This window comes from Asparagus officinalis, chromosome 4 (genome assembly GCF_001876935.1).
Source record: "Asparagus officinalis chromosome 4, Aspof.V1, whole genome shotgun sequence".
Classification (NCBI taxonomy): domain Eukaryota; kingdom Viridiplantae; phylum Streptophyta; class Magnoliopsida; order Asparagales; family Asparagaceae; genus Asparagus; species Asparagus officinalis.
The window spans coordinates 69,081,686-69,096,845 of NC_033797.1; the positions used below are offsets into that span (position 1 = coordinate 69,081,686).

The following is a 15,160-nucleotide window of genomic DNA, read 5'->3' on the forward strand; positions in this document are numbered from 1 at the left end:
AGTGGTTGAAAAATCTACATCTTAACCGGACAAGGTAAATCCTCAAATTCAAATTAGTTTATTTCTTAATTTTGTTCAAATTATTTTGATTTAAACGTTGAGGCACTGTTTTTGACCTAGCACTTGCATGCAAGTGACTACCTTTGCCTAATTTGAGCTAAGTAATTAATTGAGGAAATAATAGGTGATCATGATAGTATTTTTTTTTTATTTCTGTATTTTCTAGCAGTACATCAGTGTTCTGAGTTTATTTCAGCGTTTTATGATCTTAAGATAGTACAGAAGTTAGGAGGCTTTCTGACAGTTTAAAGTTCAGGGAGCTATCACAGAATAGGCCAAAATATAGGGGGCTATGTGAAATTTAACTCAAATCAATATTAACTTAGGAAGGACATGGACAAAACGAAACCTAAGCTGAGATGAAGTCTAAGCGTAATATATGCCAAGGGTATGATAAGTATTAATTTTGTATTTCTTCTTAACTTAATGTCTGTTTCTTTGATGGAAAGTTACATTCGAACAGATTCAGGATGTCTCATGTAAAGGATTGTCATAACATGGATTAAGAACATAATAAGGATTCTTTCAAGTATGATAAAACCAGTTTATTACAATTAATCGGAGATCAATTTCGTACATGTTCAAAACCCCAACAAATATTCTTAAGTTCAAGATTAATTTCAAAAATCTGGCATAGTCAATATTCATCGACAGGCACAAACATATAAAGATTTGCAATTTCTAAACTGTCCAATTAGATGGTCATCTAGATATTGAAAAGGAATAGAAAACAGGAGCGCAAGGAGAGGAAAAGAGCCCATCTCGATGAAAATAGTTTGAAAAAAATGTATATGTGAATGCCATAAATTGTTTCACTTGCTAGCATGCTGTTAGTCTATCTGGTAAAGAAACAGAATGTGTCCAGTATATGAATGACACAAACTATTCAAGTCTTACAGCAAAATCAGAAGTGTAAACGGGTAAACAGCAAAGAAATATGAAACAACTATAGCATCAATGTATTTTCAGTGATAGAACTGTGGAATTCAGTGGTAGTGTTGATAACCTGAAATAGATGATTAGCTCTTGTTCTTACAGCTCAAAAATCAAAATGGCTGAGTTATATCGTGCTCTCTCCCCTGCATCTAATTCAGTCCCATGGTATAACATGGTCTGGGGGGTTTATACTACCCAAAGCACTCTTTCATCTGCTGGTTGACTGTAAACAACAGATTGCTAACTCAAGACAGATTATTAAGAAGAGGGATTGTTAGTGCAAATCAATGTAGGTTGTGCACTGGTGTATGCTTAGAGAGCCGAAATCACCTATTCTTTGAATGCTCCTTCTCAAGGGAAGTGTGGAATCATATCATGGACTGACTTCATTTCAAATGGAGATCATGTAGTTGGGACCCTCTTTTGGATTGGTATTGTACTAAGCTAAGAGGGAAAGGTATAAAACAAAAAATTAAGAGATCAGCATTATCAGCCACCATCTATCACCTTTGGTATGAGAGGAATATGAGGATCTTTCAGCTGAAGCATAAGACTGTGGAGATTTTAGTTAAGCAGATCAAAGTTGACACTCTGACAGTATGCATAAATTCTCCATATATAGCTGAAAATGAAGCTGATTGGATTTGCTCATTGTAAATGTGTATAGCCTTAAGCTGATCAGGTTATACACTGTGCACATTGTGCACGTTTGGTAGAGATGAGATTATTGATGCTTTTGCATAATGAATCAGGTGCTGAAAGCTTGAAGCCCCTCCCTGCAGATAATTTCGCTTTTCTGTGGGGTTATGTGCACTTTGGTTGTGTACATGACTATCTGATTAAGTTCATGATAATCTGGTTCAGTTAATACTGCTGGTAGTATTTTTGATTGCCTTGTTCAGATTAAGTATAGGGACTATAAAGAGAAGAAGATGAAGATGCTACTACTGGGAGTTGGCCCAAGAGATAAATCTGAAGCTAGGCACAGTGTTTCTTTTGTAACTGTTTCTTAGTTTTTTTTATAGCTAGGTCTTGAGCTTTAGCTATAGGTTTTGATTTGTTATCTCAATTACATGTTCTTGAGATTCTTGATGTACAAAAAATTTACATATTGGTGATGAATAAAATTTTTCATTTACCAAAAAAAAAAAATGTATTTTCAGTGATATGTGAGACAATGTATGTTTCATTATGATGTGCACAACTTCACACTTGTTTTGTGCTGGGGCTCCATCAATGTCCCTTGGATGGTTTGTACTACTAAGCCTGTGTTGGTTTACGCTAGTGAGAAGGCTCTGGAAAGAGCAGCGGGGATGGCTACTTGTAAATGTTTCATTAAATCATCAGGGCATAGATACTTTAAGACTCCCACTGAACTCTTCTAACCCACAATATTCAAGGATTCTCTATTCCTGCTACAGTTTCTTTTACTCCTGGTTAGGATTGTGTCTTTGATTCTTTATATAACTTTATGAGAATTATTTAGGGTTAGAGATCTATCATGATTAGGAGATTGAGTCTCATCATAATTAGGAGTTTGTATCCTATTCTAATTAGGAAGTTAGGCTAGAGATAGGGTTTTCCTATATATTCTTCTATTGTTAGAGCAAAAACCAAGGTGAAGGAGAGAAGATAGAGTCAATATTCTTGTAATCTAGGTTTAGCAGAGGGTGTAGCCTGATTCAAGAATTTGTGTGAGAGGCGAGGGTTTCGTAGTCTTTGTCCGTACAAAAGATTACAACATTGGGAGAGGGTTTCAAGTCTTTGTCCGTTCAAAAGATCGTAAGGAGTGGATTTGGGAGAGAATATGAGAGTTGATTATGTATGTGAGGTTGTGAGATTAATAGACGAGAGTTGAGTGGTTCCTCTTGTAGTTCTCCCTGATACATAGTGGATTTCTAGTATTGTTGCTCCGTGGATGTAGGTTGAAGTTGGTCGACCAAACCATGTAAATCTTGGTGTTCCTTCTTCTTGATTGTGATTGTTTGCTATCTTATTAATTGTGGGTTGGCGTTCGAGTTGCGGAGATCGTAGTACGCGGGGAGACTAAAATTCCCCAAAACTCCTATCTGCATTTATAAAAGGTCATGATTAGTTTTGGGTTCTTTTTCATTTTTCTTTACCATGTGGTCACCTTACAAGTTGTTTGTGCCGCTTGCTTGGTGTTATGTCACATGCTTTATGGATTTGGTTAGCTATATAATTCCCTTTCTTGATGATGGAAGAGATGCTGGCACTAACTTGACTATTATTATATATTAGGGAAAAGCTTTTTCAAATTGCATCATCCTATATTTTAGTGTTTAGTAATTTTGTTTGCTTATACCCATCATAGCACATCCTTTTGAAAGCAACTGAGTTCATATCTGCTGTATTTAGGAAGTGCGCATATCTAGTGTTGAAATTTCCCATCTACAGTAAATTCAATTATATATTATAAGCTTCTCAGTTATTTTTCTTTTTAAGAAAAAATATGAAAAGTGTCATTGAGTAAAATCTAAAACTAAGAAATATTCATTTTTTCAAAATCTAAACACAGTCGTTATTGTATTTATGCTACTCTTCAAAAAATAGTTATGCTTTAAAGAAGACTAGTACTATAAAATAACTTTGACGTACTCTTCATTTGTTCGATTCATATACACTATTGGTAGTATTTGATTCATATATTTTACTAATAATATCTCAATGTATTTGTTTTCCTCCAGCAAATACAAGTTATGGATAGAAGTAGAGATTGGATGTATAATACTTCTCGTGTAAGTGCGGAGTATATTGAAAAAGTGAATGACTTTCTTGATCGAGCATTTGCAAGAGCACCTCAAGGGAATGATATATGTTGTCCTTGTCGTGTTTACTGTAATTGTTTTTGGCGTCAGCTTATTACTGTGTACGATCACTTGATAATCAAGGGATTTATGGAGAGCTATTATGAATAGGTTTTCCATGGTGAGGTGTTGCCATCAGTTCATAGTGAGAATGATGATGATGATGTGAACACTCATGATGATGTAGTTGGATTACTACATGACATTTTTAGACCCACAACAAAAGAGATTCCAGATAATGAAGGCGAAGGCATAAAGGAGGGCATAGGAGGATTGATTGAGGATGCTAAGAAATTTTATAAATTAGTCGAGGAAAGTCAATAGGAGTTATTCCCAGGATGCAAAACTTTCTCAAAACTCTCTTTTATAATTTGGTTATATCTTCACAAGTGCATACATGGATTAAGCAATGAAGCATTTGATGATTCTCTGACCCTATGGAGGGAGGTGATTCCTGACACAAAGCTGCCAAAGTCTTTTAATGAAGCCAAAAAATTTGTGAAGGATTTGGGTCTTGATTATGAAAAAATGCATGCATGTCCTAACGATTGTATGCTATTCTATGAAAGCATAAATGAGAAACTAACTAAGTGTAATAGCTGTGATGCTTCTCGATGGAAGCCAAAGAAGGATAATGTAGCAAATGATTACATTACACTATCCAAACAGGTGCATAATGTTCCAGTAAAGGTTTATGGTACTTTCCATTAAAACGTAGAATTTAAAGGCTATTCATGTGTTCTCAAACTGCTAAATGCATGAGTTGGCATTCAAGTGGGCACATTCAGGATGGAAAACTAAGGCACCCGGCTGATGGCAAGCCTAGAAGGACTTCAATTCTAAGCATCCAGACTTCGCATCTGACCCTCAAAATGTGAGACTAGGCTTGGCTAGTGATGGATTTAATCCATTTCGAACAATGAGTAGTTCTCATTCCATACCCTCGATCCCCTGGAAACAACATTAACACATATTTACCTCCATGGATGTGCTTGAAAGCGGAATATTTCATGTTATCTCTACTTATTCCAGGCTGTCAATCCCCTGGGAACAACGTTGACACATATTTACAGCCACTGGTTGATGAATTGAAAGAGTTAATGGGAAGTCGAGGTGCTTACATATGATGCTTCTATTAAACAATCATTTCAGTTGCGTGCATCTTTGCTTTGGACAGTTAGTGACTTTCCAAGATATGCAATGTTGTCCGGATGGAGTACTAAAGGCAGGTTGGCTTACCCTTGTTGCAATTACAGTACCTACTCTCAGTATTTTAAATATAGCAAGAAAATGTGTTACATGGGTCACCACCAAGGTTTTAAATGTCGGTTATCGGGGATTTATCGGACGGTCAAAATCCTAGTCAGATAGCGGCAATCGGGGATATATCGGGGATAAGTAGTATTTATCGGAGTAATATACTAGCAAATAATAAACAAACATAAGCTTGAAAAAAAATATAATGTTAGTCAAAATGGAATAATAAACAAGCAAATAATAAGATAACATCAACAATGAAGAACCATCTACGCCCTTACATAATTATTGTTTAATCATGAGATTCATAAACTAACTTACTAAGTTGATATTTAGTAGTTATGAGCCATTATCAATATCCATAAACAAACATTAGCTAATCACCAATCAACCAAGTTCCAAAAGCAACAAATAGCTCATAATTTGTAAACATTCAAAGAGCAAATTCAAAAGAAAGTAAAAGCTCACAAATCCTACTTATCAACCGATAAAGTCGATATTTAGAGCCTACTTATCGGCCGATAAGTGCCTTTATCGCCGATAACTCGTCGATAAACCTTAAAAACGATAACCGATTAAAAATCCTACTTATCCTAGTGGAAAGCTCTCAAATCCGATAACTCGGCGATAATATCGGATTATCGGCCGATATTTAAAACCATGGTCGCCGTAGATTTCTACAAAATAATCACCTATGGAGACTTAATAAAAGATCATTTTAATGGTGAAGTTGAGCTGGGAGAACAACCACCATTGTTGTCTGGACTGAATTATCTGATTTTATTAATACTTTGGAAAGAAGCAGAGGAATAGGGTAGATAAGAAATGTCCATAGAAAAAAAGATCAATATTTTTTGATTTGCCTTATTAGGAGCAAAATACATGTCGACATATGCTAGATTTAATGCAGATAGAGAAGAATGTGTGTGATAATATTATTGGCACATTGTTAGATATTCCAGGAAAGACGAAGGATCATGTTAAAGCTCGCTTTGACTTGCAGCGTATGCGTATAAGACGAGATCTTCATCCTATGAGGTGAACTAACGGTCATCATGTTACATTGGCGAAGGCATGCTTTTCTATGACAACAGATAGAAAGAAATATTTTGCAAAATGTTGAAGGATGCAAAAGTGCCTCATGGTTGCGCATCAAATATCTCAAGATGTGTAAATGTGAGGGAGAAGAAAATATCTGGATATAAGACTCATTATGCGCATTTTCTCATACAATATTTATTTCACGTTGCATTAAGAATAACTGTGGCTAAGAATGTTGGTATCCCACTTATTAGATTAGGTACTTTCTTTAAGGGTTTATGCAGCAAAGTGCTCAAAGCAGATGAACTTCAATGCTTGTAGTATGAGATCGTGGAAATACTTTGTCAACTTGAGAAAATATTTCCACCCAGTTTCTTTGACTTCATGGTGCATCTTCCAATTCTTTAGTTCAACAAATTCTGGAATGTGGGCATGCCAACTACTTCTAGATGTATCCAACAGAAAGATATCTTTGTAGGCTAAAGTCGTATGTGCGTAATAGAAGTGCTCCTGAAGGTTCCATAGCAGAAGGATATTTGCTAAAGAGTCTCTAACTTTTTTGCTCATTATATATGCATAATGGCGTAAAGACAAGATTTAATAGATACACAACTAAGTATGACAAAGTTGATGCTACCGAAGAGACATCACCAATTTTTCCAAAAAATAGGTCATCCTTTGGGTGGAAAGAGGAAAAGAAAGAACAAAGTGTTTGCATTAGACAAGTTAGATTGGGTTAATGCACATCGATATGCCTTATACAACCGCGGTAACAACGAAGTTGAAAATTATATTAGGTGTGCTTCATTTTCTAAATTAGCGATTGTTATTTGATGTTGTCCATACTCACCTTATAATGCAATATATTTTTATTATTATGTAGTGAACAAAAACTTTTGATTGAGAATCAATCGAGAAAAAGAAGCAGAACACATAGATGGGTAGGAGCTCAAAAACATATCAAGGACTTTAATGATTGGTTTAAAACTAGGGTATCTGAATTGGAATCGGTGCCAAATTATCAGAAATGATTTTCCATGAGACCTAATTTTATAGCAAAAAGATACATAGGATATTATGTGAATGGATGTACTTTTTATATCAAGGTACGAGATGATACATGCAAATCCCAGAATAGCGGTGTGTTTGTAACCAGTTAGGTTGATATCTATGCGAGTTCTAGGGACCATAATCCTAAAACTGGAGATGTTGCCTTTCTATGGAGTCATACAAGATATCATTGAAATAGACTACTGTGGCAAATTTAGTGTTGTGCTATTCAAATATGGCTGGTTTCATTTAGAAAAAGATGAATATGGGCTTGTGTCAATTTTCACAACAAACGCCAGTTAAATGACCCTTTTTGTTTTGGCATGTCGAGTTCATTAAGTTTTCTATGTGAAGGATCCTGTTGAAGAGGCCAATAAGAATTGGCATTATGTTTTAAAGAAGCTTCCTAGTCACATTTATGATATTGAGAGTAACATCAATAGCACTCATGGAGGTGAATATTGGGTTGAGAGTAGTGACATCATTACCTATTTGATTGCAACAGCTGACGATGAAACAAATAATGTTGGTTGGTGCATAGATGGTGTGCTGAGGACCACTGTTGCTATTCCCCCAAATATGTATGTTGATTCAGATAATGACATGGAAGTTGATGAAGAAACCGACTTTGATGAAACTGACTGCGATTGGATGGAGTGATGGATGTAATTTGGTGTTGGTTTAAAGAAATGAGATTAGAAATGTGGAGTGTATAGTTGGCCTACGTTCATTTTCTTTATGTTTAGAGTATATTTTGAGGCTTAATGAGCTAAATTTGATGTTTGGTTAGGTTTTTTTTTAAGTAGTATCATATTTGATACAATTTACTTGTGATTATAATCCAGAGCTTTGGGTGAATTGCTTTTGATGTCCATGTTTGAAATTATATGATCTATTCTGTTTATTTAGAGAGTTACTGAAGGTATTTGTTTATCCTCTCTATTTCACTTGCTAACTTATGTAATGTTACTGTACTCGAGATATTATCTTTAATTTGTTGCTATTTCATCAAATGATAGTTCTAATGTATCAAATTTCATAGCATGTTATTGCTGAAGTAGTTTATGACTAAAGCCTCAATAATTGCTAATATATCTCGTGTTTCTATACTTCATTAATCTTTTTTTAAATGAACAGGAAACAAAAATGTAGGATCAGAATCATCAAGGGAGGTAGCCATTGAAATAGTAGACAAACCCAAAAGGCGTCGAGGGCCAACTAAATGCGAAAAAGTTCATGCACGAACTGAAGATGATCGACAAGTTGTTTTTTAAATGAAAGTTACTAACCTATTGGACCGTCAGATAAGGCTTGTAGTGAATTTAGCAGTTTCTTAGGTACACTTGGAAGAGACGTGACTTTTGCACCTCTCAATAAGGAGAATTGGCACAAGTTTGAAGAAAAAGACAAAGAAAGAATATGGGAGTATGTGAAGGTACTAATTTAATTTTCAATCACCAACTTATATTCCTTTTTGACTTTTTTCTCTTATTTATATCAAGTTTGTATAATGAAAATTCCCATGTTTGATTACGCCAATGTAGGAAACATACGACATTCCGGAAGAAGGGAAAAAACGAACCTTAGAAACTGTCAATTGTGCATGGAGGCGCTGGAAATGCTATTTGAAGAAGTGCTTTGACAGATTAAAAAATGACAAACAAAGGAAGAAGATGCGCCTAGATAGTGTACATGAACCACAATTTAATGCTTTGCTCAAATTTTGGAAGTCCGAACAATCGAAGGTGACGTTTTGTATTTTCCTATTCCTTTATATATATAGCTCAACAGGGATCTGAAAATGTTGTTAGTCATTACTCAAAAGTTAAGAATCTGGTTCAGAATTCTTATAAACTTGAACCTGGTTAATGATGATCGAATGATCTCCTTAAAATCAGCAAGTTAAGAATACTGATTATGAATTACATAACAACTCTAAACTTCCAAATGCACCGCCACATCAATATTTGTTGATGCATGCATAGCTATCATATCTTCATTCTTCAATATAGAATGACAAAGACTACATGTTCCAAGAGTTTTTCATAAAGAAAACTCAAGGAAAACTCAAGGATGTGTATCCTTCTTTTAAAAACACATCTGAACATAGGCGAAAAAAGAAAGTTAATTTTTACTGCTTTTTGAGCAAATTTTATAGTTAGGGATGATACTTCTGTTAGAAAAGTCACTGCAAATAAACAAAAGAGTAATTTTAGAAAGGTTAGAAACGCAGGCCTGAGAGGGGTAATCGTGTGATCACTGTCCTAGATAATAGTCACCGCCTTCGCAGAGACGATTCAATGCGACTACGCCTAGCCGTAAGAACCCCCAAGATAAGCCAGCGCCAAAGTTTACTGTGAACTTTGATCTCTTGCTCAATGGATGTTTGCCCCAAAAATAAAATTAGAAATCAATTGTAGAGAATATAAGTCAGAGAGAGAGAGAACAGAAGCTGCTCACTTTTCTTCCTGTGTTTTCATCCTTCATCGTGATCTTTTTATAGCTATCTTCCCGTTGGAATAATTGTTGCCATCAAGGAGGAGGAATTCACACTCGTTGATGAGGCCAGAGATGACGCCAACGTTGCCGAAATATGGGGAGGAATTACGGGATTTTTTTTCTTAAAACCGCTCGGAGGAATAGAAGGAAAGATAAGGAAAGAATATAATGAAAAAAATAGGTAATATGCAAATACACCCCTCAAAAGATAATATTTGCATTAAAGAAGAAACTTCAATCTTTTAATTAATTCCAACAATCCCCCCCCCCCCCAAAGATTGATAATAATAACAAAAACAATAATAATGGTAACAAAATATAGGTCGAGCAACCTCATATTATGAATTCGGCAAAGATAGCTTTCGGCTTTGAATCTTTGCTTAGTGACATTTGTCGCAATCTGAGGAGCATAATGGATTAGACCTTGAATTAGGCCCCTTTGATCAGAAATTAACAAAAGCACACATAATATGCATCCATTTATTGAGCAAGCGGGTTGGAGCGATAATGGCCATGCTCACAATAACCGTCTCATGAGAGTTACTAGGACTCAGCCCCATGTCCCCAACCGCGACCGTCACAGTTCCTCTCACGTAGGTAAGTCCTCCAATGTTACTGTGACTGGATATTGCACCCCCTACAAAGGTTGGACTTATTAAGAGTAGAACTCATCCTGCCGAGTCACATCATAAGAGCACTGTCACTATAGGAATGGGGAAGTAGCTAACATGGTGCAAGTCATAAATGCATCCAACACTACAAAAGGAGTATAACTCCGAAGGTCAGTGCTCCACACGAGATCACCAATCCAGTTTGTTTCTACCACATTGAACCTTTTTCATAAGAATAATTCATCAATCAAAGGTTGGGTTCCCGCTGTCAGTGAACTCTACTATGGGCTTAACCCCATTCCCCTCGATGATTCTAGAATTGCACTCCTAGATAGACCCTTTGTCAAGGATCATCAAGATTCTTTTCAGACTTTACAAAGTCTAGAATCATAACTTTGCCTAGTAGGCGTTTTATATATAGCTTATTTGAATATGTCTGTTATTCATATATTAGACAAACATATATGCTTTGAATTTTACAAGTGCTATCATGCATATATGTGACCAACTTTCAAGTGTACCTCTGATGCATTGTATGAAAAATATACATCATAATGTAGAAAAGGTAATGATCAGTGTTTTCAATGCGCGAGGCGCAATGCGGGGCGCAAAGTCAGTTTATGTGTACATGCGCAAGGCGCAATGCGATGCGCGCACCCGAGCGAAGCGAGGCGCACTCTAGACCACAAATTTTTTGAAGATATACAACTATACAAGATGCATGGAAAAAATAAATATTTGTGAAATTTCACATAGAAAATGTCAAGGACTCAAGATAAAATATATACTACCGGATCACAAGATAAAGTTTTAATCATTAAAGTAAATCAAGATGTCCATCAAAACAAAAAAACTAAGCAACTAGAACACTTCCAAAGTTCACTAACATCAAAGCAAAACAAGCAATCTAATTAAACAAAGCAAATAAGTAGCAAAATAATAGCCTAATGATTCTAATCATCCTCATTAACATCATCATCATCCCCTTCTAAGGGTATATCCTCATCTTCAGTCTCCTCCTCCTCATCATTAAACTCCTCTTCATCTTCTGACTCAGAAACTGGCTCCCCCCTCCTCGACGAAGAACCAATACCACTCGAAGACCCTCGAAACCTATTAGTCGATCTTAGATACATAGAATCATCTTCTTCAGCTCCCATCGCATCTCCTATGACACCATATGTAAGGTTGTCCTCGCCCTCCACCAAGTCATTCTCTGCATTTTCACCTTCACCGAACTGTCCTAACAACTATTCATTGCTTTCATCTATATCAACCAACTTAATCGGATCAATAGAATCTCTACAGTCATATCTCTCCTTCAAAGCTTGGTTGTACTTGCAGTAAACTAGATCTTGCAGCCTCTTATGATCTAATTTATTCCTCTTCTTGGTGTGTATCTGTAAATTATACAAATCAATCAAATCAATATCCATATCTCTAAGGGAATTAAATGTATTTTGTTCAATAAAATAAAACAAATCATACTTGCTCAAAAGTACTCCAATTTCTTTCACAGCCGGAGGAGCTACAAGTAAGGCTGAGGACTCTAACAGCAAGCTTCTGCAACTCTGGTGCTGATGCACCATAAAACTCCTACTAATCAGCTGTCAATTTAAAAAGACTGTGATTAGTAGTGTATTTCTTATAAAAATCTAGTCAATTGAGAGTTTATATTATGCATATTTACCTGGAGACTTCTTCTTTCTATTTCTTTTAGCTATCTCCATACCAAAAAGACCCCCAGCATGCCTGTATATATCCAACTGTCTATCAACCTTGTCTTGATCTTGTGTGGGCACCATCTTCTCAATGACTTGATAAAGACCTCTCATAACTTCGTCTTCCCCTTGGATATTTGGATGGTCATAGAAAAATGCAGGATTAAGGTAATATCCTGTAGCATGCAAAGGCCGATGAAGCTGATCCTGCCACCTCTTATCAATGATATCAAATACCTCAGAATATTTTGAAAGATCATCACCAAAGGCTTTAGCAATAGTCTCCTTAGCTCTATCCATCGCCTCATAAATGTATCTCATAGCAGGCTTTTTGTCACCATCAACAAGTTTTAGAACACCAACAAGAGGAGCCGTCAGCTTGAGAATACGAACAATGTTGTTCCAGAAAGATGGCATATGAACTATCCTTTCAGCTGATTTTCCCTTTGAATCTCTTGCCCACTTACTTTGCCTCCATGTCTCCAAATTAAACATCTTTCTGAGGTTATTTTTCTGTCGATGGATGCTTGACAAAGTCATAAATGATGTGGCAAATCGTGTCACCGCCGGTCTAAGAAGCTCTCTGCCGTTAGTTTGACCTCTCATCAGCTTCAAAACCCACGCATGTGAGTAGATGAATCCAGTCAACTCCATAGCTCGACTCAAGGTTAGCTTCACAGATGGTAGTTTACCAATATCCTTGAGCATTAGATTAATACAATGAGCAGCACAAGGAGTCTAATATAAATGGGGATACTCTTTTTCCAATTCCGCTCCTATAAATAAAAGAATAAAAAAAGATCAATATCAGAGCATCCTAACATAGCATTAGCAAAGGATTCATAACCAAAATAAAATTTACCTGCATATTTGAGACTAGAATGGTTATCCGTGACGATCTGAACAACATTCTAAGGTCCTATGAGCTTAATCTGCTCACTAAGTATCTCAAACATTCTGTCACCCGTCTTGATCTCATCAGACGCATCAATAGATGAAAGAAACACCGTACCACGAGGAGAGTTCACAAGAAAATTGATCAATGTTCTCCCCTTTCTGTCACTCCAACCATCTGACATGAAAGAACAACCTTTCGTAGCCCACACCTCTTTATGAGGTTGTATCAGATCATCAGTGTATTTTTTCTCCTTCCTAAGCAAAGGCTCTCTCAAATGGTGTAATGTCGGAGGAGGCAAGTTAGGCCCAAAAGCCCCCACGGACTTTAACATGATTTTGAAAGATCTAAGACGAGCAGCATTAAAGGGAATGCCGGCTTGATACCACCACCGAGCTATGTCTTGATGCACTTTAGCCACTGCATCTTTGTTGAGGCTTTCTTTAATACACGATTGTCTCAACTGGCGCCTTCTTTCATCCTTGGCGACCTCAAGAGCGGGATCAAATGTAAGAAATGCATCCATCGGCCCCTCCCTATTTGGGCCTGTGGAAGATCCCGCACTGTGCATGCCAACACTCCCTCTTCCTCTTGCCTTTACTGAAGATGACCTAGGAACTGCCTGGCTTTTTCCTCTATCTCTACGTTCTTGTACTTGTTCATCTTCATCCTCCTCATCATCAATTTCCACCATGTTCTCATCTCCAAGTTCAGGGAGATATTCATCTATAGCTTGTTATCTTTTAGCTATCTTTTGTCTTTCTTCATAATCTTTTAGCTCTTCAACCACATCGGGAGGGACTTTTTGACAAAGACTCACATTTTTGCGTTTTCTATCCGTCTCGATTAGATGCTCTTTTTGTCGGGATATGTCGCCATTTGTGATCTTGTTACAAAATATGCACTTATGTCTATTGGCATTCCCATCATCAACTAATGAAGTATATTTCCATGTAGGATCTTGTCTTCTTTCACCACTCGCCGATGAAGACATATCTACATCAAAACAGTGAAACACATAGATTTAGACTTGGTGAATTAAAATGTTAAACACTTTAACAGTTTAACTTGTACGTTAATTTTCATTCGAGCTTGCAAATTAGTTTGCTAAATTTTATTTTCCTCTTTAAAGATTACAAATGGCGAATCAAGTTTCAAGTTTCAACTTTCAAGTCAACTTGTAGCACTACAACTAGCTCAAATAGCAAGAATCAATACTCGCAGTCTCGCACAAGAAATCAAATAGCAGCACATTTTCAACAATTTTGACTGATATGTAATATGTATTAATAAGAAGCAAATAGTACTAGCAATGTTCATAATTTCATGAATCTGCAATCTGCACATTTCAACAGTCATACATATGCACATTTAATTTAAGATAAGACAAATCTCCCCTTAAATCTCTCTTTGTAAAATTGAAAATCATTAGCCTATAATTAATCAAGTGATCAAACAATAAGTAATCATAGCCTATTATTAATCAAAATAGTCCACAAATCACTTTAATAATTACCTAATATCAATTAAAAATCACTTTACTGGCTTACTATCTCAATCATTAACAGTCAAACGTTCACCTGAGAAGAAGAAAAAAAGAGAAAAAAAAGACGGGAGAACAGATGAAAAACACAGCAAAAAAGAGAAAATAAAAATTGAAAAAAGTGAAAAACAGAGAAAGGGAAACAAAAACAGAGAAAGGGAAACAAAAGAAAAGATGAAAAACAGAGAAATGGAAACAAAAACAGAAAAAGTGAAAAGAGCAGTAGCAGCAAAAAATTAAAAAAAAGACCGATGGTTCTCGTCGTGAGATGAAAAATTGAAAAGAAATGAAAGAAAAGAAAAGAAAAGATGAAAGAACGATGTGAGAACAGATGAAAAACAGAAAAAAGTGAAAAAGAGAAAGGGAAGCAAAAATAAATGAAAAATCACCTTTGTTCGCCGAGCTCGCGGGTTCTCGTCGTCACCGAAATCGACGTTTCCAATTCGTCGCTGGTTCTCGTCGTCACCGAGCTCACTGTCCCCTGTTCATCGCCGGTTCTCGTCGTCACCGAGCTCCTCGTTCCCTGTTCGTCGCCACCGAACACGAAGAGAGACAACGAAGTGAAGAACCCTAGCTCCTGTAATAGGTTAGATTTGTTTTGGCTTTTTTGGATTTAAGTTTGAGTCGGGTTTCTACCCGTTTCTACCCGATAGCCGCATTTAATGAAGCCATTCGCCTTGAAATTCTGAGGCGATCGCCTTCCCAGCGCACGCGAGGCG

The 15,160-nt window shown here is 36.4% G+C and overlaps 1 protein-coding gene across 1 annotated transcript; it reads right to left on the reverse strand.

Moving 5' to 3' along the window:
- LOC109838880 lies at positions 11,533 to 12,711 on the reverse strand. Its single transcript, XM_020407310.1, has 3 exons — positions 11,973 to 12,711; positions 11,771 to 11,859; positions 11,533 to 11,682 (listed from the first exon to the last, which is right to left on the reverse strand). Exons 1-3 carry the CDS (start codon positions 12,709 to 12,711, stop codon positions 11,533 to 11,535), a joined length of 978 nt encoding a protein of 325 aa, XP_020262899.1.

What these genes read in the sequence shown, in the direction of transcription:
- LOC109838880 (XM_020407310.1), bottom strand. Translation starts at nt 12,711, where the DNA reads ATGCTCAAGGATATTGGTAAACTACCATCTGTGAAGCTAACCTTGAGT. An exon ending in TAGAAAGAAGAAGTCTCCAG is followed by an intron (nt 11,860 to 11,972) that starts GTAAATATGCAT and finishes ATGGTGCATCAG; the next exon opens with CACCAGAGTTGCAGAAGCTT. An exon ending in ATTGGAGTACTTTTGAGCAA is followed by an intron (nt 11,683 to 11,770) that starts GTATGATTTGTT and finishes TATAATTTACAG; the next exon opens with ATACACACCAAGAAGAGGAA.